At 32.6% G+C, this 25,741-nt stretch overlaps 1 protein-coding gene across 4 annotated transcripts in view; it reads right to left on the reverse strand.

The window, feature by feature from the left end:
• LOC145252615 (opsin-5-like) overlaps positions 1-25,741 on the reverse strand; it is a 1,137,249-nt gene that overhangs the window by 125,283 nt on the left and 986,225 nt on the right. For all 4 annotated transcript variants that reach the window (XM_080112330.1, XM_080112328.1, XM_080112329.1 and 1 more), the window contains one exon: positions 24,858-24,945. In XM_080112330.1, coding sequence (XP_079968456.1) covers positions 24,858-24,945 — 88 coding nt within the window. The remainder of the gene's footprint in view (positions 1-24,857; positions 24,946-25,741) is intronic.

Here is a 25,741-nt window from a genome sequence, read left to right on the forward strand (position 1 = left end):
AGCCCAAAACAATAAATTTAAGGTGTCATAACCTATTATGACACCTTAAATTCAAAGTTAAAAAAATGACCTTTTTTTTGGCTTAGCATACACCTCGAAACACCCGGGCAATGCCGGCATGAAATGCTAGTCTTTAATAATAATATTTAAACCATGAAAAGAATATGCTGTTGTCACAGCCCTAGTTATTACAAAACCGCGCATATTTCATGGCCAAACTGATCTTAAACATTTGTTTCTCCGTCAAACTACAATATCTGTGACATCATATGTTATGTCCTGTTATTTTTCTTTTCTTTACTGGAGAGATCTTGAATGCCTACTAGACATTATTCTTGAATATCTAAGCTCTCTCTGTTGAGTTAAATTATTATTTCATATCAAACCTTTTAAGAGTTTTATCAGATATATTTACGCTAATTTGTTATAGTTTTTTTTAACGTGTTTCTAATTAACGTTCTTACTTATGAGTATTTAGGATAAATTGCTATAACAAAAATGCCTCCATACAATAATCAAATTTAATATAAACGTGGAAAGGTATAAGAAGGCTATGGCAATGCACGGAAACGAATGTTAAAATGATGTAACGTATGGAAAAAATGGACAAACAAACAAAGTTCTTGTAGAGCTTGTGTTCTATATCTTCATATATACATTTATTTTTTTTTTGTCAGTTTAATCACAAATACAAAACAATACAATACACCATGTGAAGTAAATAAAGGTTTCGCTCGAAATTCTGTCCGAATTCTTGAGTTCGACAAAAACATTCCCGAGTTCGACAAGATACACCTGAAGAAGGTCGGAAGTTATATCGACCGAAATGTTGTGAAAATCATACCCAAATAATACAAATAACTAATCCTCATTTCCAAAATTCAGAAACGTCAAATACAAAAGAGTAAGTAAATAAATATATATTTTTACATATATTTTAGACAAATGTTTTTATGCCCTGAAAAGTTATTTTTTTATTGAAAGTATTCTGATGAGTAATAACTAATAGAAATCTAGCATTATAAATGTTCAATCTTTATTTAATTAGTTTATAAACACTTGCCGCCAATTGCTAAGCATTCCACTGGAAAAGTCTTTTTGGAAGCGCATTGTGATATCGGCCGAGAAATGAGTCTATCTGGTCAAGCACAATCAAAACAAACGATGGGTTCAGAAAGGGCAAAGAGACACCGTCGGTTCCAAAACAAGTCATCTTTGAAGGCATTGTGCGTTTTTAGTTGGTTCTGAATAGTCATAGCATACCGTGTGCTTCCTCAGGATGGGTTATCTCTCTCTCTCTCTCTCTCTCTCACACACACACACACACACTCCCACGGTGAGAAATGTGACACAAGGGTCGGAAAATGGCACTCAATAACAGGACTTCGAATATTCCAAAATAATACGAATAAATTACTTGTTTTAATATGCCATTACCGTTTGGGAACAAAAATAATCAACCCCAGTTTTATTAGCTGTCTAATGATAGCTCCATACCTATTAAAATATGTCATTTATTTTAAGTACTACATATTTACATAGAAGAAACTAGCCTGGGTGACCGGCGTTGCCAGGGTGTTTGGAGGTGTGTGTTGAGCAAAAAAAAAAAAAAAAAAAAAAGTGGTAGTAGGTAGGCAGGCAGGCAGGCAGGCCGAATTTCACTGTAAGCAACTGGAGCGAGTTTACGAAAAGTTGGAGCAAAAATACCCGGCTCTGATCAATTGAAAGCGCGCTTTGATGCAGCAGGAAAATGCCAAGGCACACACCGTCAGGAAGACAAAATGTTTTAGGAGAGTTGGTATTCTACTATATCCAGCCTACAGTTTTTATTTTGCACCATCAAATTACAGCCGTTTTCGATCAATACAACACTTTCTGAAGTGCTGCCGGTCCAACTCGTTTGAGGAATTCGAGAAAGAAGTCTTCGATTCGAAGCCGAAAGCTTGCAAATCGATGGTAAAAAGTCTTGAGAAATTAATGTTTTTATGTTGAGGATTAATGTGTGTGCGTGTGTGTTTTTGTTATTGTCTGGTAAGTAAAATTTCAATTCTTTTCAAGTGTTTACGAACATTTGGGACAGCATAATAATTACGGAGGCGAATAATGGCGAGAGTTGGTAAATTTTATGTTCCACCTTACAAAATTATTTTATTTTTTTTGAGACACATCAAATAATTATCGCATTGAATGTCTGCTTCGAATATCAGATTCATCAGCAGTGCTGGCTGTCACGCTTGGATAGGCGGAATTGCTGATCCGCCGACGTAGAAAATTAACGGATTGAGAGAATAAATGGCGGTAATTAACTATATAAAATCTATCAATAGGAAAGGAGAAAAAAGGGAGACGGGTAACGCTTGTGGGTGATCATGGTGCTGAGACATTAATTAATTATGGTGGGGCGACAGTATTACTTGAGATAATCTCATACGTCAGGAAATTATACGAAGGCAAGTCTAGATTGATAATGGTGCTAGGAGCTTACTTATTCTTATCGAATGGTGGTCATTATATTTTACTAGTGATGTTGAAATCCTATGGGGGAAAAATGAATATATGGCAAATTCATTCTACTTGAGATATAACGCCATTGCTTTTCAAACTTTATGTAACATCGTCATTATAACTTGAGAAAGTGTTATTTAAGCATTTATGTGACGTCATCAACCTGTCTCTTTGTTTGTGGATAAGCGTTACGCAACCTTTTCCGCATTTTTCTAACACCCACGCCCCATCTCTCTCTAAGAGCACTATTTTCTTACGATGACAGAGTACAAATTCGATTTCGAGAACTAACAGGGAAATTGTATTGTTTGGATCCATCGAACTACTGTTCTCGTCTTGAGCGTCATTTTCACAACGTTTCGGTCGATGTAACCGACCTTCTTCGGGTATATCATGACAAACTCAGGAATTTGTACGGAATAACGAACGAAACCCCTTATTTACTTCACGGGGGTTGCATGCTCTTATTACATTACTTAGGGGTCCTGGATATGACCTTAAACTATATCCGATGGTGAGGCTCCAGTAGGCTCGAAACCGTATCGCAAAGGACGAAAGGGGCGCGAAAGAAAAAAAAATATGACGTCTTTGGTGTTGCATCTATCGCCAAACTGGAAGTGGCGAAGGTTTGAATTAAGGCTAGTCAATGGAAAAGAGGGGATGACTTTCGAAAATATCGGCGAAAATAGCGATCCCTCCTTGTAGAAAAGTGCCCAGTTGAGGGTGAAGTAATTAATGTTTATATATATATATATATATATATATATATATATATATATATATATATATATATATATATATATATATATATATATATATATATATATATATATCTCATTAAACCATGGTAGTGGTTGAATATATGCTTAAGTCCGAAATTGAATGAATCGAGACACATTCAAACCCCCACTACTAATTCCGTTCGCAACCGAATTTCAAACAGCTTATATAGTTGGATGGAACACCTCATTAGCTACATTTTGAAAAATTTTTTTCGAAAATTGGTTCTGTAGAAAAAAAGTTACAACAAAATATGTGGGTTCACAAACAGGAGAGTAAGTACATAAGTGACTAACGCTTTTTTATTTTGCATAACTTTTTTTGTATATAAATATTTTTTACTGCGATTTTGCCAATATGACATGTTAGCGTAACGGTTAGAGTACCTGGGGTTGGTGGAAGGATTTTAGGTTCAATCCCGTGTATCGTTTTTTTTTTTATAATTAAAAAACCGAACTTTTTTTTAATAACTAATTTTTTTAACTCACCTTATGATTTTATAACAAAAAATGGTGAATTTATCGATTAAAAATATTAGTGAATTCTATGATATACATATTCTTTGAATGAACTCAAATTTTTCGTTATCACATTTGATGAAAAATGTAGTCCCATTTTGGCAATACGTCTGAACAATGATGCTTTTGAACCCGCGACCAGCACTGCGATGTCATCAGCAGCAGCCTGGGCATAAATATTCCTATTTTTAAACTCCTTTAAAAGAGGATTCAGCATACAGTTCCATAGTAAAGGTGATAAAATCCCATTTTGGGGCTTTCATTTAACTACATCCCTTTTAACAGTTGCCCTCAGTAGTTCTACTTGAACTGTTCTGTGCCTCACCATATACTCAATCCATCAGATGAGTACTGGTGGTACATTGAGTTCTCGTAGCGACTTGAACATACTACTGAAGGGTATGTTGTCAAAAGCTCCAACGATATCTAAAAAGACACCGAGTGCCATCTTCTTTTTTGTTAGTTTACTACAACTAGAACTACTGCGATTTAATGATAAATATTGCATAAATGTGTGTTTGAGAGCTAATTTTTTTTGACAATCATTAATAAATATTATAAATTTATATATTAATACAATAGCAATGCCTGGAAAAATCATGGATTATATGAAAAAATGCGCGCATAAAAAGTAATATTCTTTATTAAACCTGGAAAAGTAAAGGACAAGAAATTCAACCTGGAAAAGTACAGAACAAGATATTCTAGTAAAGTAAAAAATAAGAATTTTTTAGACTTAAAATATTGCAGCTAAAAATAAAATTTGAATATTGATAAATATTTTATTTATTATTTGCATATGTTGTATTTGTTCGTTTAATTTTGTTTAATTATTTTGATTAAAATCGTCTGTTAGATATCAAGAAAACTAAATAAAATTTTTTGAACTTAATATATGTGAGTAGTATTGAAAAAATGCGTGATTTTATCGATTTCGATGACAATTAAATATGGGAGAACGAAACGTTCCTTAATTCTCACTCTTTCCTGGCAAAAGCTGGTCTCCCTGATATATATATATATATATATATATATATATATATATATATATATATATATATATATATATATATATATATATATACTGTATTAACAAAAACCAAGACTTCAAAAAAAGAATTGATAGCAACAAAAAGTGTATTTCATTGTTAGTTACAATTGTTTCAATACTAATTGGACAAATTCAAACATTAAGGCGTTTGAAAATCATCACATAAATAGCCTTTCTTCAGATTTATTGAAAAAAAAAACACTTTAACAATAGAACATTATGTAAAGAAATGTCCCTTAAAAGAAATAAAGCATGTGAAAACATTTATCCCGGACGCATCATTACGTCATTTATCGTATATATATATATATATATATATATATATATATATATATATATATATATATATATATATAATAGAAATATATATATAACAGTAAATATAATAGTATATATATATATATATATATATAATAGAAATATATATATAATAGTAAATATATATACAATAGCAAATATCGGAATGTACTTATATATTAAATATATAATATAAAATATTGTTAAATATATATATGTACATATAAACATGCATATATATATATATATATGTGTGTGTGTGTGTGTGTGTGTGTGTATACGCAGAGAATGTAAAAATGAGGATCTCATTTGGTATCCTCATTTTATGTTATTTAAAACAAAAACTCAGTATATCTTGACTTCTTCAGAACCTGATGATTTTTCTTGAAGCTCTATTTTATCCTGGACATTTATATTTATATTATTTCTGTTTTATTTTTCATGAATTACTAATGCATTTTAAAAATACACATTTCGGATTTTTCATTTTCTGCATTTTAACCATCTTTTTCATTAGATTTTTTATCATATCCTTTTTCTCTTTTTTCTGTTTCTTGCTTTCTACATTCACCTTCAACCCCTATTAAGTGTCGCAAACTGTTAAATGATTTTTTTTTTATCCAAATATGATAAATGTCATATTATTTGTTTTCTGTGATGAATTAACCTGCAAATTTTCTTGTACATTTTGCAAACCTCTTCTCTCTGATGAGAAGAATTGCATTCTTCGAAACTCCATGGAATAAGGGTTTTCTTGTTTTATTTGTACTCCTTGTGGAATATTTAAAATTTTTATATCTTCCTTATAGGTTTATAATTTTTTTTCTGGGGGGGATATGAATAAATTTTAAATACCAAAATTTATATATATATATATATATATATATATATATATATATATATATATATATATATATGTGTGTGTGTGTGTGTGTGTGTGTGTAAGTGTGAGTCTGTGTGTGTATGTGTGTATGTGTGTGTGCATACTTGATTGTATCTGCGTATGTGTAGTTTATTACTTGTAGGAACATAACGCGTCTCTAACCAAAACATATTCTATCTAAACTTGTAATTCCAATTACTTTGTTGCAAATAATATACAGCCTATGACATTAAAAGTGTCAAAGCCTACCAAGGTTTTTTTTGCAATCTATTAATTACTTTCTGAATACACATTAGACCTACATAATGTATTTATTAACTTTGTGTAGAAGAACAGAAAGAGATTAATGGGCCTTCGCAGATTGGACTTTTGTAGATTTTGACTGGCCGAGGCAGAGATAATGCCGACATTTTTAATCTGATTAACAACCACAATGAACTGAATCGGCTAATCTTTCAACCACTCGCAAAAGAAAATAAATAAATAAATAAAATAAAATAATCAAATAATGAAAATAAAGATAAAAAATAAATTAATCTGCTATAAAATGCAGCGGACCAATCGTGATTTACAGGATCTAAATCTTGGGACAAAGTATTGTTTTTTTTTTTTTTTTAAGGAAAAGAAATATTGTTTTTGAATTAGTGTCACATGTCAACACTAAAACCGGCCAACGCAATTATATTCCAAAGAAAAATTAAACACCGATGGGACCACCCAGTATTAAATACATATGAGATAAAAGTTTTCTGCTCTAATTATTTAAAGGCGGTAACAGAGCATCTGGCGTGTTCAGTAGAATGCAAAAGTGCATGCTATAGACGACAGGCCTGCAATGGGATCAATATCTAGCAAAGGGAAGAGAGATACATAAGGACATTGTTTAATGAAAGAAAAATTTACATCCCCACTTGTAAACGTCATTGTTTGGTTAAATAAAGGTTATGGTTAAAAGAATTCAAACCAGTTAAAAAAGTAATGTTTCTTAATATTAGAGTTGGGACGATTCAGAAATGGAAAAAAAATCCAAATTATTTTTCAAGTATCTCGCTATCGGAATCAGCAAAATTTGCGCCTATTTTCCGATGCCAAAAACGATTCCTTTAATTATCTTCTTTCATTTAATCTTGTTTAAAGCTAAAGCTTCTACTGCTGATAGGAATGGTAAACTAATAAATAGTTATTGATATTAATTTGCTAAACTAAAAATCTATAGATGCCCTCTTTCCACAAGTGTCTTCCGTTTGAGTAAATATACGCACATTTCACATGTGGTTTTACGGTAATCGAGAAAAGAAAACAACAGCTTTACATTTTAATATTTAGAGACTTATAAAGAATCGGAATCGGTAATTGTATCGGAATCGGGAATTTAGTACAAAATCGGTAATTGTATCGGAATCGGGAATTTAGTACGAAATCGGTAATTGCATCAGAATCGGGAATTTAGTACAAAATCGGTAATTGTATCGGAATCGGCAAAATATTCGAATCGTCCCGATGCCTCATGATGTTATTATAATCCACTTGATATTTTCCAAAATTAATGTTCATACAAGATTGTGGATATTATGGTCAGTCAATTTTTCATGTCTATATTAATAAAATGGTATATGTACGTGTGCGTGTCTGTCGATCTATGTGTAACTATTTAACTTATAATCTCTTAAACTACAGATTACATAACACTGAAATAACAGGAAATAGTAATGGATAGCAAGGATGGTTTATAACGTGTAAAATCTTTGTTTGGGTGAAGGATGATATAGCGGCAAGTTGAAATGCAAAAGGTTCATTTCAACCTGACAACAAATGTCTATTTCTTTCTGAGTATGCGCAAATTCAATTCATTTCTTCCAGTCGTTTAATATTAATTTTTTTCTTATCTCTCGATAGCGACATCGGTTGGGGAGTCGGAGTGGGCACTAAATGTTTTGTTTTCGATTTTAGCTTATGCCATCCAATTCATTTTTTTAAACTTTCGAAATTAGTACTATACTAGCAGTTCAGCCCGGCTTTGCCTGGGCTCTATCTACTGTTCATAACTTTATGTACACACACACACACACACACACACACACACACACACACACACACACACACACACTTATGAAATAAAATGCTCACCAATCATATACATATATATATATATATATATATATATATATATATATATATATATATATATATATATATATATATAATATATATATATATAAATATATATATTAAAAAGTGTGACCCATATCCAGGTAACCTACATCTAAAATTTCAAGTGTTTAGACCCAAAATTGGCGGAGGAGTGGGTAGAGTCTGCAAAGGTCAACTCTTTCAACTTTGACCTCTTGGCTGCCAAATTTTCGTCCAAAAACTGATTAAAAGCTTGTCCCATATCTGAATACACTTTATGTAAAATTTCAAATGTTTAAACCAAAAATTGGTTGAATAGTTTGCTAGAGACGGCAAAGGTCAAATTGTTTGAACTTTGACCCCTTGGCATCAAATTTGCAGCTAAAAACCAATTAAAAGCTTGCTCCATGTCTGAATACACTTTATGTAAAATTTCAAATGTTTAGACTAAAAATTGGTTGAGTAATTTGGTGGAGACTTTGACCACAAGTTTGACCCTTTAACATTAATTATTTTGGGCTCAAATTAAATTTAAAAGTTGGATTATTGCCCAAGTAACCTATATCTAAAATTTAAAGTCTTTAAACCGAAAATTGCCGGAAGAGTTTGGTAGAGTTTTCAAAAGTCAAATCATCAAATTTTTAAACCAAAAATTTAGTAGAGAACGCAGAGGTAATTTTTTTTAAAACTTTGACCTCAATTTTGACCCCCTTTACATTTATTTTTGGGGGCTGAAATCAAATTAAAAAGTTAGATCCATGTCCAAGTAACGTACATTTAAAATTTCAGGTGTTTAGATCCAAAATTGGCGGAGGAGTTTGGTAGAGTTTTCAAAGAGCTTTGACCCCTTGACAGCCAAATTTCTGGCCAAAAACCGATTTAAAAGATGTTCCCAAATCTCAGTACCCCTTATGTCAAATCCTGAATCTGTATACTGAAAATTGGCTGAGTAGTTTGGTAGAGAAATGTACACAGACAGACAGACAATTTAACTTTTATGGATATATATATATATATATTAGGCACAATATAATATTCAATAAAGAATTGGCTTTGTAATAATAAATACGAAATCTGCATGAATTAAAATATATTTAAGCGTATTTTACGTTTAATATTATATCTTATCTAGCTATCCAAAATAATGCTTCCTATTTTGGAATTCCACTTTAATGAATCAGACGGGATTACAAATGGCATTGCTACGATGACTGAACTTATGCATTCATCACCTGGGTGTGTAATCTCTCTGCTGAAGATATTAACGGTTTGAGGCTCTAAGAATAATACGTCAGTCATGGATGTGCGTCAGGAGCAGACATGTGTCATTTAATATCCGTCAAAAGTGCACAGAGAATATCGGTTAATATGTAGAAAAATAAATTCGGATGTACAAAAGGTCGCTCGTTTTAATGGTGCAAATCCCGTCTTCGTAGCTCTTTAAAATTTGAGTTGAAAAGAATAGGAGGTTTTACATTAGGATGGCACTCGTTGCTTTTTTTGTAAGGAGTATCTTTCTGTTGCAGCACTGGTGGACTGGTATCAAAATCGAGCTGCGACTGAAGACAGTTAAATGATCAGTGCCTGTGTATTGAACGCGCATAAACGCAAATTCAATTCTTGTTTCGTGACCAGAATCGACTCTGCAGGATGCAGCTTACGTAAATGACATGCACGAATTCATATCGTCCATCTTTTTATATCCATCGTTCTTAAAACGGTATTGCCCTTAATCTTGTTATTGATTGGTTTAGTATAGAAATTCTATGCAAAGTCCAAAGCTTGGATTTATCTACTCCATAATATGATTAAGGTTGTGGCGTGCATCCATAGCCTGTGCTACCGGCACCACATTCAATATATTTAAGAACCAACAGCTTTCCATAAATGACCGAACTCACTTAATTTTTAGTTAATTGTTAACCGACTCACAGCTTTCAGCAAATGACCGAATTCACTTAATTTTTAGTTAATTGTTAACCGACTGACAGCTTTCAGCAAATGACCGAACTCACTTAATTTTTAGTTAATTGTTAACCGACTGACAGCTTTCAGCAAATGACCGAATTCACTTAATTTTTAGTTAATTGTTAACCGACTGACAGCTTTCAGCAAATGACCGAACTCACTTAATTTTTAGTTAATTGTTAACCGACTGACAGCTTTCAGCAAATGACCGAACTCACTTAATTTTTAGTTAATTGTTAACCGACTGACAGCTTTCAGCAAATGACCGAACTCACTTAATTTTTAGTTAATTGTTAACTGACTGACAGCTTTCAGCAAATGACCGAACTCACTTAATTTTTAGTTAATTGTTAACTGACTGACAGCTTTCAGCAAATGACCGAACTCACTTAATTTTTAGTTAATTGTTAACTGACTGACAGCTTTCAGCAAATGACCGAACTCACTTAATTTTTAGTTAATTGTTAACTGACTGACAGCTTTCAGCAAATGACCGAACTCACTTAATTTTTAGTTAATTGTTAACTGACTGACAGCTTTCAGCAAATGACCGAACTCACTTAATTTTTAGTTAATTGTTAACTGACTGACAGCTTTCAGCAAATGACCGAACTCACTTAATTTTTAGTTAATTGTTAACTGACTGACAGCTTTCAGCAAATGACCGAACTCACTTAATTTTTAGTTAATTGTTAACTGACTGACAGCTTTCAGCAAATGACCGAACTCACTTAATTTTTAGTTAATTGTTAACTGACTGACAGCTTTCAGCAAATGACCGAACTCACTTAATTTTTAGTTAATTGTTAACTGACTGACAGCTTTCAGCAAATGACCGAACTCACTTAATTTTTAGTTAATTGTTAACTGACTGACAGCTTTCAGCAAATGACCGAACTCACTTAATTTTTAGTTAATTGTTAACTGACTGACAGCTTTCAGCAAATGACCGAACTCACTTAATTTTTAGTTAATTGTTAACTGACTGACAGCTTTCAGCAAATGACCGAACTCACTTAATTTTTAGTTAATTGTTAACTGACTGACAGCTTTCAGCAAATGACCGAACTCACTTAATTTTTAGTTAATTGTTAACTGACTGACAGCTTTCAGCAAATGACCGAACTCACTTAATTTTTAGTTAATTGTTAACTGACTGACAGCTTTCAGCAAATGACCGAACTCACTTAATTTTTAGTTAATTGTTAACCGACTGACAGCTTTCAGCAAATGACCGAATTCACTTAATTTTTAGTTAATTGTTAACCGACTGACAGCTTTCAGCAAATGACCGAACTCACTTAATTTTTAGTTAATTGTTAACCGACTGACAGCTTTCAGCAAATGACCGAACTCACTTAATTTTTAGTTAATTGTTAACCGACTGACAGCTTTCAGCAAATGACCGAACTCACTTAATTTTTAGTTAATTGTTAACTGACTGACAGCTTTCAGCAAATGACCGAACTCACTTAATTTTTAGTTAATTGTTAACTGACTGACAGCTTTCAGCAAATGACCGAACTCACTTAATTTTTAGTTAATTGTTAACTGACTGACAGCTTTCAGCAAATGACCGAACTCACTTAATTTTTAGTTAATTGTTAACTGACTGACAGCTTTCAGCAAATGACCGAACTCACTTAATTTTTAGTTAATTGTTAACTGACTGACAGCTTTCAGCAAATGACCGAACTCACTTAATTTTTAGTTAATTGTTAACTGACTGACAGCTTTCAGCAAATGACCGAACTCACTTAATTTTTAGTTAATTGTTAACTGACTGACAGCTTTCAGCAAATGACCGAACTCACTTAATTTTTAGTTAATTGTTAACTGACTGACAGCTTTCAGCAAATGACCGAACTCACTTAATTTTTAGTTAATTGTTAACTGACTGACAGCTTTCAGCAAATGACCGAACTCACTTAATTTTTAGTTAATTGTTAACTGACTGACAGCTTTCAGCAAATGACCGAACTCACTTAATTTTTAGTTAATTGTTAACTGACTGACAGCTTTCAGCAAATGACCGAACTCACTTAATTTTTAGTTAATTGTTAACTGACTGACAGCTTTCAGCAAATGACCGAACTCACTTAATTTTTAGTTAATTGTTAACTGACTGACAGCTTTCAGCAAATGACCGAACTCACTTAATTTTTAGTTAATTGTTAACCGACTGACAGCTTTCAGCAAATGACCGAACTCACTTAATTTTTAGTTAATTGTTAACTGACTGACAGCTTTCAGCAAATGACCGAATTCACTTAATTTTTAGTTAATTGTTAACCGACTGACAGCTTTCAGCAAATGACCGAACTCACTTAATTTTTAGTTAATTGTTAACCGACTGACAGCTTTCAGCAAATGACCGAACTCACTTAATTTTTAGTTAATTGTTAACCGACTGACAGCTTTCAGCAAATGACCGAACTCACTTAATTTTTAGTTAATTGTTAACTGACTGACAGCTTTCAGCAAATGACCGAACTCACTTAATTTTTAGTTAATTGTTAACTGACTGACAGCTTTCAGCAAATGACCGAACTCACTTAATTTTTAGTTAATTGTTAACTGACTGACAGCTTTCAGCAAATGACCGAACTCACTTAATTTTTAGTTAATTGTTAACTGACTGACAGCTTTCAGCAAATGACCGAACTCACTTAATTTTTAGTTAATTGTTAACTGACTGACAGCTTTCAGCAAATGACCGAACTCACTTAATTTTTAGTTAATTGTTAACTGACTGACAGCTTTCAGCAAATGACCGAACTCACTTAATTTTTAGTTAATTGTTAACTGACTGACAGCTTTCAGCAAATGACCGAACTCACTTAATTTTTAGTTAATTGTTAACTGACTGACAGCTTTCAGCAAATGACCGAACTCACTTAATTTTTAGTTAATTGTTAACTGACTGACAGCTTTCAGCAAATGACCGAACTCACTTAATTTTTAGTTAATTGTTAACTGACTGACAGCTTTCAGCAAATGACCGAACTCACTTAATTTTTAGTTAATTGTTAACTGACTGACAGCTTTCAGCAAATGACCGAACTCACTTAATTTTTAGTTAATTGTTAACTGACTGACAGCTTTCAGCAAATGACCGAACTCACTTAATTTTTAGTTAATTGTTAACTGACTGACAGCTTTCAGCAAATGACCGAACTCACTTAATTTTTAGTTAATTGTTAACTGACTGACAGCTTTCAGCAAATGACCGAACTCACTTAATTTTTAGTTAATTGTTAACCGACTGACAGCTTTCAGCAAATGACCGAACTCACTTAATTTTTAGTTAATTGTTAACTGACTGACAGCTTTCAGCAAATGACCGAACTCACTTAATTTTTAGTTAATTGTTAACTGACTGACAGCTTTCAGCAAATGACCGAACTCACTTAATTTTTAGTTAATTGTTAACTGACTGACAGCTTTCAGCAAATGACCGAACTCACTTAATTTTTAGTTAATTGTTAACTGACTGACAGCTTTCAGCAAATGACCGAACTCACTTAATTTTTAGTTAATTGTTAACTGACTGACAGCTTTCAGCAAATGACCGAACTCACTTAATTTTTAGTTAATTGTTAACTGACTGACAGCTTTCAGCAAATGACCGAACTCACTTAATTTTTAGTTAATTGTTAACTGACTGACAGCTTTCAGCAAATGACCGAACTCACTTAATTTTTAGTTAATTGTTAACTGACTGACAGCTTTCAGCAAATGACCGAACTCACTTAATTTTTAGTTAATTGTTAACTGACTGACAGCTTTCAGCAAATGACCGAACTCACTTAATTTTTAGTTAATTGTTAACCGACTGACAGCTTTCAGCAAATGACCGAACTCACTTAATTTTTAGTTAATTGTTAACTGACTGACAGCTTTCAGCAAATGACCGAACTCACTTAATTTTTAGTTAATTGTTAACTGACTGACAGCTTTCAGCAAATGACCGAACTCACTTAATTTTTAGTTAATTGTTAACTGACTGACAGCTTTCAGCAAATGACCGAACTCACTTAATTTTTAGTTAATTGTTAACTGACTGACAGCTTTCAGCAAATGACCGAACTCACTTAATTTTTAGTTAATTGTTAACTGACTGACAGCTTTCAGCAAATGACCGAACTCACTTAATTTTTAGTTAATTGTTAACTGACTGACAGCTTTCAGCAAATGACCGAACTCACTTAATTTTTAGTTAATTGTTAACTGACTGACAGCTTTCAGCAAATGACCGAACTCACTTAATTTTAAGTTAATTGTTAACTGACTGACAGCTTTCAGCAAATGACCGAACTCACTTAATTTTTAGTTAATTGTTAACTGACTGACAGCTTTCAGCAAATGACCGAACTCACTTAATTTTTAGTTAATTGTTAACTGACTGACAGCTTTCAGCAAATGACCGAACTCACTTAATTTTTAGTTAATTGTTAACTGACTGACAGCTTTCAGCAAATGACCGAACTCACTTAATTTTTAGTTAATTGTTAACTGACTGACAGCTTTCAGCAAATGACCGAACTCACTTAATTTTTAGTTAATTGTTAACTGACTGACAGCTTTCAGCAAATGACCGAACTCACTTAATTTTAAGTTAATTGTTAACTGACTGACAGCTTTCAGCAAATGACCGAACTCACTTAATTTTTAGTTAATTGTTAACTGACTGACAGCTTTCAGCAAATGACCGAACTCACTTAATTTTTAGTTAATTGTTAACTGACTGACAGCTTTCAGCAAATGACCGAACTCACTTAATTTTTAGTTAATTGTTAACTGACTGACAGCTTTCAGCAAATGACCGAACTTACTTAATTTTTAGTTAATTGTTAACTGACTGACAGCTTTCAGCAAATGACCGAACTCACTTAATTTTTAGTTAATTGTTAACTGACTGACAGCTTTCAGCAAATGACCGAACTCACTTAATTTTTAGTTAATTGTTAACTGACTGACAGCTTTCAGCAAATGACCGAACTTACTTAATTTTTAGTTAATTGTTAACTGACTGACAGCTTTCAGCAAATGACCGAACTCACTTAATTTTTAGTTAATTGTTAACTGACTGACAGCTTTCAGCAAATGACCGAACTCACTTAATTTTTAGTTAATTGTTAACTGACTGACAGCTTTCAGCAAATGACCGAACTCACTTAATTTTTAGTTAATTGTTAACCGACTGACAGCTTTCAGCAAATGACCGAACTCACTTAATTTTTAGTTAATTGTTAACTGACTGACAGCTATCAGCAAATGACCGAACTCACTTAATTTTTAGTTAATTGTTAACCGACTGACAGCTTTCAGCAAATGACCGAACTTACTTAATTTTTAGTTAATTGTTAACCGACTCACAGCTTTCAGCAAATGACCGAACTCACTTAATTTTTAGTTAATTGTTAACCGACTGACAGCTTTCAGCAAATGACCGAACTCACTTAATTTTTAGTTAATTGTTAACTGACTGACAGCTTTCAGCAAATGACCGAACTCACTTAATTTTTAGTTAATTGTTAACCGACTGACAGCTATCAGCAAATGACCGAACTCACTTAATTTTTAGTTAATTGTTAACTGACTGACAGCTTTCAGCAAATGACCGAACTCACTTAATTTTTAGTTAATTGTTAACCGACTGACAGCTTTCAGCAAATGACCGAACTTACTTAATTTTTAGTTAATTGTTAACCGACTGACAGCTTTCAGCAAATGACCGAACTTACTTAATTTTTAGTTAATTGTTAACCGACTGACAGCTTTCAGCAAATGACCGAACTCACTTAATTTTTAGTTAATTGTTAACCGACTGACAGCTTTCAGCAAATGACCGAACTTACTTAATTTTTAGTTAATTGTTAACCGACTGACAGCTTTCAGCAAATGACCGAACTCACTTAATTTTTAGTTAATTGTTAACCGACTGACAGCTTTCAGCAAATGACCGAACTTACTTAATTTTTAGTTAATTGTTAACTGACTGACAGCTTTTAGCAAATGACCGAACTCACTTAATTTTTAGTTAATTGTTAACTGACTGACAGCTTTCAGCAAATGACCGAACTCACTTAATTTTTAGTTAATTGTTAACTGACTGACAGCTTTCAGCAAATGACCGAACTCACTTAATTTTTAGTTAATTGTTAACTGACTGACAGCTTTCAGCAAATGACCGAACTCACTTAATTTTTAGTTAATTGTTAACTGACTGACAGCTTTCAGCAAATGACCGAACACACTTAATTTTTAGTTAATTGTTAACTGACTGACAGCTTTTAGCAAATGACCGAACTCACTTAATTTTTAGTTAATTGTTAACCGACTGACAGCTTTTAGCAAATGACCGAACACACTTAATTTTTAGTTAATTGTTAACCGACTGACAGCTTTTAGCAAATGACCGAACACACTTAATTTTTAGTTAATTGTTAACTGACTGACAGCTTTTAGCAAATGACCGAACACACTTAATTTTTAGTTAATTGTTAACCGACTGACAGCTTTTAGCAAATGACCGAACACACTTAATTTTTAGTTAATTGTTAACCGACTGACAGCTTTCAGCAAATGACCGAATTCACTTAATTTTTAGTTAATTGTTAACCGACTGACAGCTTTTAGCAAATGACCGAACACACTTAATTTTTAGTTAATTGTTAACTGACTGACAGCTTTTAGCAAATGACCGAACACACTTAATTTTTAGTTAATTGTTAACTGACTGACAGCTTTTAGCAAATGACCGAACTCACTTAATTTTTAGTTAATTGTTAACCGACTGACAGCTTTTAGCAAATGACCGAACACACTTAATTTTTAGTTAATTGTTAACCGACTGACAGCTTTTAGCAAATGACCGAACACACTTAATTTTTAGTTAATTGTTAACTGACTGACAGCTTTTAGCAAATGACCGAACACACTTAATTTTTAGTTAATTGTTAACCGACTGACAGCTTTTAGCAAATGACCGAACACACTTAATTTTTAGTTAATTGTTAACCGACTGACAGCTTTTAGCAAATGACCGAACACACTTAATTTTTAGTTAATTGTTAACTGACTGACAGCTTTTAGCAAATGACCGAACACACTTAATTTTTAGTTAATTGTTAACCGACTGACAGCTTTTAGCAAATGACCGAACACACTTAATTTTTAGTTAATTGTTAACTGACTGACAGCTTTTAGCAAATGACCGAACTCACTTAATTTTTAGTTAATTGTTAACCGACTGACAGCTTTTAGCAAATGACCGAACACACTTAATTTTTAGTTAATTGTTAACCGACTGACAGCTTTTAGCAAATGACCGAACACACTTAATTTTTAGTTAATTGTTAACTGACTGACAGCTTTTAGCAAATGACCGAACACACTTAATTTTTAGTTAATTGTTAACCGACTGACAGCTTTTAGCAAATGACCGAACACACTTAATTTTTAGTTAATTGTTAACCGACTGACAGCTTTTAGCAAATGACCGAACACACTTAATTTTTAGTTAATTGTTAACTGACTGACAGCTTTTAGCAAATGACCGAACACACTTAATTTTTAGTTAATTGTTAACCGACTGACAGCTTTTAGCAAATGACCGAACACACTTAATTTTTAGTTAATTGTTAACCGACTGACAGCTTTTAGCAAATGACCGAACACACTTAATTTTTAGTTAATTGTTAACCGACTGACAGCTTTTAGCAAATGACCGAACACACTTAATTTTTAGTTAATTGTTAACTGACTGACAGCTTTTAGCAAATGACCGAACACACTTAATTTTTAGTTAATTGTTAACTGACTGACAGCTTTTAGCAAATGACCGAACACACTTAATTTTTAGTTAATTGTTAACTGACTGACAGCTTTCAGCAAATGACCGAACTCACTTAATTTTTAGTTAATTGTTAACTGACTGACAGCTTTCAGCAAATGACCGAACTCACTTAATTTTTAGTTAATTGTTAACTGACTGACAGCTTTCAGCAAATGACCGAACTCACTTAATTTTTAGTTAATTGTTAACCGACTGACAGCTTTCAGCAAATGACCGAATTCACTTAATTTTTAGTTAATTGTTAACCGACTGACAGCTTTCAGCAAATGACCGAACTTACTTAATTTTTAGTTAATTGTTAACCGACTGACAGCTTTCAGCAAATGACCGAACTCACTTAATTTTAAGTTAATTGTTAACCGACTGCATGCTTTGTCGTTGTCAATGAGTTCGGCTCAATTTTCTTCAAACGGACGCTAAGTATATCATGGGAAACGAGTGTTTCTTTATTATCCTTGTGTTGAGAGTATTTTAAAATGCTCGTCATATTTATTAACAACAATACACGGGCAGAGGTCATATATTTTTACAATTATGTCAATTTGTTCTTAGTCAATTGAGAGGGAACCCTTTTATGCTAATGCATCTTTATTTTTGCCTTCTTCCAGAGAGCCCGGCCCTGTCGGTGGGGCATTAGAATACGCCGATTGCCCCCCTGCAGAGGGTAAAAGTCCCTCAATGGGGGTCCTGGATATGACCTTAAACTATATCCAGTGGTGAGGCCCCAGCTTGTGGGCTTTGGGGAGTGTGGAGCCACCCTTTAATTACCATTGCTCCCAGGTCCACTCTAACCCGGAGTGGTAATACCTGTTAGGGTCCCAACTATGGGTTGAATAGAAACCGACGTGAAAACAACAAATATATTCTATTAAAAAAATGTTTTCTTCAAAATCTTTGGATTCGGCATTAAATAACCCGAAAAGGGTTGATATGCCGTAAAACAAAAACAACCAACCAACCAATCCAGAGAGCCCCTTTTTGGGGAGCTGGTTTTCTCCCACATTAAAAGAAACCTTGTGTCACATTCTGTTTTCGTATGAAAGTATATATATATATATATATATATATATATATATATATATATATATATATATATAAAATGAAAAGTGAGGGCGAAATCGGTCAGCTGGCTTCTCCATTAATTTTTTAAATTTTCATTTTTCACTTATTCATTAACATCAAAACGGGTCTTTCTGTTCTGATTGCAGTAATGCAATTTTGTACGATGCATAAAATTATGATATATATATATATTTATATATATATATATATATATATATATATATATATATATACTGGAAATATGAAAAAAACAGACATACTACAGTGTCTCCCTAAAAGATTAGGTTATCCGTGAGAGTATAGTCTCATAACAACGGAACATACGTTATACTACTCGCTAAAACAGTAGTGATGCCTGGGAAGATGGCATCATAAAAGCACAACACATATTACACCATCCCCAATTAAAAGAGAAAGTAGTCGCTGGGATAAGAGTATTATGACAACCGAACAGATACTCCTCCAAGAAGAGGTAGTAATGAATTCACAGATTGTATTATGATGAGCGAACATGAATTACAGCTCCCCTAAATGGGGAGTTAATGCCTGGAGTGAGTGGTCTCGTGACAACAGATAATGCGCTACCATTTAAAAAAGAGAAGAGGAGGATTATGATGGCAATGAAACAGGTACAACACCACCTGGCTAGATCATTCGTCTGCAGTAGAGGAGTAAATGGAAGTAGGCAATAAAAGATGGTCATAGTCTATGTTCAGCTTTAGACATTCATATACCAAATCTCCACTATTAATGGCGTTAACAGTATAGTTCCGGTTTCAAGCAGAGAGATCTCAAATCTCCATAATTAATAACACTAATAGTATATTATTGGTCCCCTTACAAAAGGAGGATGGACGTGTAAATTCACCCTTTTTCGTCCGTCCGTCCGTTCGTCTGTCCGCACCTTTCTCAATAACTACGCCTTGGAATTTTATCAAATTTTGCACAAACATTAAACATGATATGAGTAAAAAAAGTAACAGAACAGATTTACCGAGAAAACTCACGTTGCCCCTCTAGGTGTGCCATTCGGTTTAAAATGGCTAAAATTGGCACTTTTGTGCTTATTAAAAAAATGCCTTAAATTTTTATAAAACTTTCTGAAAAGTGATTTCTATATAATTTTGTTTGTCTATACTTCGCGATAACTCTTGGGTGTGTCCCAGGGTTTCTTTTAGGAGTAATAAAAACACTCCATTTTTGGGACTATTTTACCATATTTGTCCAAAATTTTGTGTGTATGTCTATTTAGCAGTTTTGCATGGTGCTGAACCCAAATTAAATATATTAAGGCCTTGGGAACTTTATATGTCTATTTAGCAGTTTTGCATGGTGCTGAACTCAAATTAAATATATTAAGGCCTTGGGAACTTTTGGGGCTAAATGGGGGTGGGTGGGTCAAATGATGGACTTAGTCAATTCTTTAATCTTTTGCATGGTGTAGAACTCAAATTTACATATGTTAAGGCCTAAAACTGTACCGTTTGTTCATTTTCACCAGGATTTGACGTCCCCTGTGGACTTTTTGGGGCTAAATGGGGGGAAGCAAATGCTAAACTTTGTCATTTTTTATGCCTCGTTCACTGTATACTTATGGGGGGGCATGAACGTTTCACTTGTTTGTTTTTATTATTATTAGAATCCTTTGAGATGAGTAATTTGTATATTTATCTATTTATTTGCGGACTGTTATCCTCATCTTTATAGTTATTGTTTCACAACATTTCGGCCAACTATTACTCTGGCCTTCGTTGGGTGGTTAACCGCTACAGGATAGCAACGCTGTGTTTCTTAACTATATCCTCAATAATTACTGCGTTCCATAGTTGTTGTCACACCATGTTTCGGCTAACTAATCCTCTGTCCGGCTTTGGGTATGATTCAAATTGCTATCTTCAGACAATGCTTACCTGGAACCGTAAAGATTAAATGCTTTCATCCACTGCGTCACAGTTCCAGGTGAGTATTGTCTCAAGATAGCGGTTTCAATCCTACCCAAAGCCTACTGGAGAAACGGCAAGGAACAATGATAAGAATTTACAGAAACATTAAATTTTAATTATTTTTCACATTTCATTTATTATTTAGACTTTATTTTATAGCAATATGCCTAATTCTACATGCAAACAGTTCGCTTTCCAAAAAAATATCATTACCGCTATCAACAAAAAATGCTAATTTCAGAAATTTCTGTTATATTGCATGGATCTAAACCTGTCATTAATCGTGTAATTGACAGGTGTGAAACCAATTATACTTTATATGCAAAATGAAAAACAGACAGATCCCCAAAAGCTTCGCAACGATCGAATCAGAATTGCTAGACTTTCTCCCAAAAACCGTATCGAAAACGCTCTACTAATTGACCCTAAATTTAACGAAGAGACAGGTAATAAGATTTCAAGGAAAACGGTTGCTCACAAGTTTAATACTGCAGTATTCTTGCTTCAGTGTCTGACTTTAGTAGTTTTCTGCAAAGTTGGTTCGTTCAGTTTTTCTATGTTTGGTTGGTTGTTTCTGTTTTATGGCATATCAACCTTTTTCAGGTTATTTAATGTCAAATCTAGTTATTTTGAGGAACGATTTTTAATGGAGTATATATATATATTTTTAAGTCAGATTCTATTTAACCCATAGTTGGGACCCTAACATGTACTACCACTCAATTAAAGGGTGGCTCCACACTCCCCAAGGTACGCAAGGTGGGGCCTCACCATCGGATATAGTTTTAGGTCATATCCAGGACGTTTTCTATGTTTGAAAATCTATAATTGAAAGGTTGGACCCAGTGTCTAAATGTGATTTCATTGTTTTATTAGATATATTGATTATTATGTATTTGTGTAAATTTTTGTCTGACTTTTAGTTGGATTTTGTCTGATTCTATTTTTTCTTTTGCATTTCTTTTTACAATGTGATAATTTACTAATAATGAATAAGCTTACTACATACAATTTTGACAAGTTTTATTCTGAATGTTCTGGAGTAAAATGTCACGTGGTATAAACTGATGCCCAATGAGATGAAGTTTATTTTACTGCCGCGTCCAAGTTTAATATATTGGGGTCTGATAGGCAGACTCGTGTATCGCAGAACAAGTGAAAAACTAGGTTTGATTCCAATGACAACAGGAAAGATTCAGTCCAAAATTATTATGGGTCATTTTTTATTTTTTATTTCAACGAATATATTTTTTTCTTTTACCGTCAAAAGGATGGATATGAAAAAAGGCAAGTAAAACAACATTAAAAACCCAATTTAAAGATGATAATCGGGAAAAGAGGTCTGGCACAATTTTAGAATGTTGTTACTCCGCCATTTTGCACTCTTAGATTTTATTTTTAGAAGACTGTGACTTTTTTATTTTTAGTTTACTAATACCTTCTTGTCTCTGAAAAGCAGTCAAATGGACCAAAGCAAATGTATTTAATCATAGGTTGCAAACAGTAAAGAAATAATATGGACATTCGTCGAAATAATATATATAAAAAGTTATATATCTGTCTGTCTCTCTGTCTCCATATTTTCAAACTATCTACTCCAAAACAAAAGTCGGCGCAAGGGAGCGTCAAATGATTGGATTCTTAACATACCGTTCTTTTATGAATATTTAGTGTGTTAAAATTGTTTTTAAGGGTTCTAAATTGGCCAAAATTGAAAAAAAAATAGTTATAGATTTTGTACATTCATCTTAGTTTATTTTTAATGTTTAATTTTTTAATCAGTTCATATGCGTGTCACGTTGATACAGTCGTAACGTCACCAGCTTTGAATGTTACAGTTTCGGTTTTTATTCTAGCTGATGGAACCCAAATACTTTTTTTTTAACTTTTGAAATCACGACTCTATAATAATATATACGAAATATGGGCGAACTAACATATCATATTTAAGCGTATTTTACGCCCGGGCAAAGCCGCCTCCAATCTGCTAGTAATGAATAAAAATAAATAAACAAAACTGATGATTGTGGACTAACTCTTTTCTTTTCGTTATTGGAATGCAATTAACCAGAATATATGCTCTGAATCTTTTTCTTTGTTATGTGAAACAATTAGAACAAAAAAATTATATATATATATATATGTATATATATTATATATATATATATATATATATATATATATACATAATACAAACTTAGTAATATACAGTTAGTAATGGAAAGAATAAGGAATGAACACAGGTGAAAAACAACTCTGCCCCCTAAATACAATTACTTTAAAATATAAATAATCAGCCCCTTATCCCCGAGTGGCCTCTGGGCCTTGACAAGTGCTGATTTCAACGTAAAAAAAGCAAATTGGAAAATATTATTCTTCGCTATAATATTGTCTTTTTCTTTGTTATGTGAAACAATTAGAACAAAAAAATTATATATATATATATATGTATATATATATATTATATATATATATATATATATATATATATATATATATATACATAATACAAACTAAGTAATATACAGTTAGTAATGGAAAGAATAAGGAATGAACACAGGTGAAAAACAACTCTGCCCCCTAAATACAATTACTTTAAAATATAAATAATCAGCCCCTTATCCCCGAGTGGCCTCTGGGCCTTGACAAGTGCTGATTTCAACGTAAAAAAAGCAAATTGGAAAATATTATTCTTCGCTATAATATTGTCTTTTTCTTTGTTATGTGAAACAATTAGAACAAAAAAATTATATATATATATATATATATATATGTATATATATGTATATATATATATATATATATATATATATATATATATATATATATATATATATACATAATACAAACTAAGTAATATACAGTTAGTAATGGAAAGAATAAGGAATGAACACAGGTGAAAAACAACTCCGCCCCCTAAATACAATTACTTTAAAATATAAATAATCAGCCCCTTATCCCCGAGTGGCCTCTGGGCCTTGACAAGTGCTGATTTCAACGTAAAAAAAGCAAATTGGAAAATATTATTCTTCGCTATAATATTGTATGTAACAAATTCTTTATATTTTTTTTATTTTTAACAGTAATACCTCCTATATTGTTTACATGTAATAACTAGTACTATCAATATTTCAGTTAATTATCTTAGGAATATTATTTTTCATGGCCGTATTTTGTGTTATGAGATATATATTTTTTATGGGAATTGCTCCAGACAAGCCAGGAAGCCACTTTATATAAGAAGCAAAAATACAAAAGTACTAGTTCAAGTTCAAAAAGGATAGGTATTAGTTGGATATATTATTCCGACCCAGAAAACAGCAATTATACCCTATTTATCAGAAACAGGACTCATGGAATGCGAGGACTAAAAGATAAAGTAAGGGAAACAAAATTTCCTCGGCTTCCGAAAATAACCCCAAGATCCAATTTTTAATCTCCTGTACAGTTTTTCAATACGATTAACAAGTCGATCTAGTTTTCTTTTGCATCTGATTTTAATAGATATTCGAGGTTCTCATTTAAAAGTACACTTATTTAAAAAACAACAATACAGAAAATGCACACAATGATCGCTTTAATATCCGTAACCAACTTGTAGAAATTGACGTAGAGTCTTAAATGTCCGTTTGTCAATTACGAATTTTGTGGACGAAACAAAAAAGAAAATAATTTTTCTCCAAGTTTATATTAATTGGTATAACCAATTTATCAATATCCGGAATTTTAAGTTGAAAAAGAAAATAGTTGAAATTGCATAAAATGTTTATGACATATAAAAAAGAAACGGACAATAACGAGAAAACGAAAAAAAAAATCCAAGATGGCGGATGAATGATAGAAAACGAGAGAAACTTACGAGTTACGAAGAAAATAGTTTTGGCCACCTTGGTTTCAATCCGTGAATTAATTTGGGTCATTTGGTTGGAATGAGATTTCTTATAAACCTGAAAAAACAAAACAGAGGAACATTGTATAAGAAACAAAAAATATATGAATCGATTCTAAGTTTCTGATTTTTTGAGATGTGGATTAGTTATTCGCATTATTTGAATTCTTCTGACTACTGTTCTTATCTTGTGTGTCAAAACAATCAATTATTAAGTAGACCTAGTATAGAATTTAGCACTATAGGGGAACCATTAATTATAGACCAATATATTGTGATATAAAGGTATATGTAACGATGAACAATACTAACACACACACACACACACACACACACACACACACATATATATATATATATTGGTTAAAGGGAAAATTATTCCCAACTCGCATTTAGGTAAAAATGCACTTTCGTAAATAATTGAATTCATTCAAAACATATCGCTAAAACCAAAACAAACAACATCTAAGTAAATCGCGATATATCCAGATCGTCGTGCGACATGGATCAGAGGTAAGGGGTTTAGGCTCATTACCGTGGGGTCCCGATTTCGAATCTCGCTAGATTCAGCCACTCTGATGAGTCGTACACGATGAAACATGTGTCCGTGGATAATTATATTTTTAAAAATAATATATATATATATTTATATGCATATATATACCGCTCCTCATGTGGGAGTACCAAATTGGTTAAAGTGAAAAAATTATTCCCAACTCGCATTTAGGTAAAAATGCACTTTTGTAAATAATTGAATTCATTCAAAACATATCGCTAAAACCAAAACAAACAACATCTCTCTCTCTCTCCCTCTCTCTCTCTCTCTCTCTATATATATATATATATATATATAT

Source organism: Euprymna scolopes, chromosome 29 (genome assembly GCF_053919585.1).
Source record: "Euprymna scolopes isolate OS-2025 chromosome 29, ASM5391958v1, whole genome shotgun sequence".
NCBI classification, from domain to species: Eukaryota; Metazoa; Mollusca; class Cephalopoda; order Sepiida; family Sepiolidae; genus Euprymna; species Euprymna scolopes.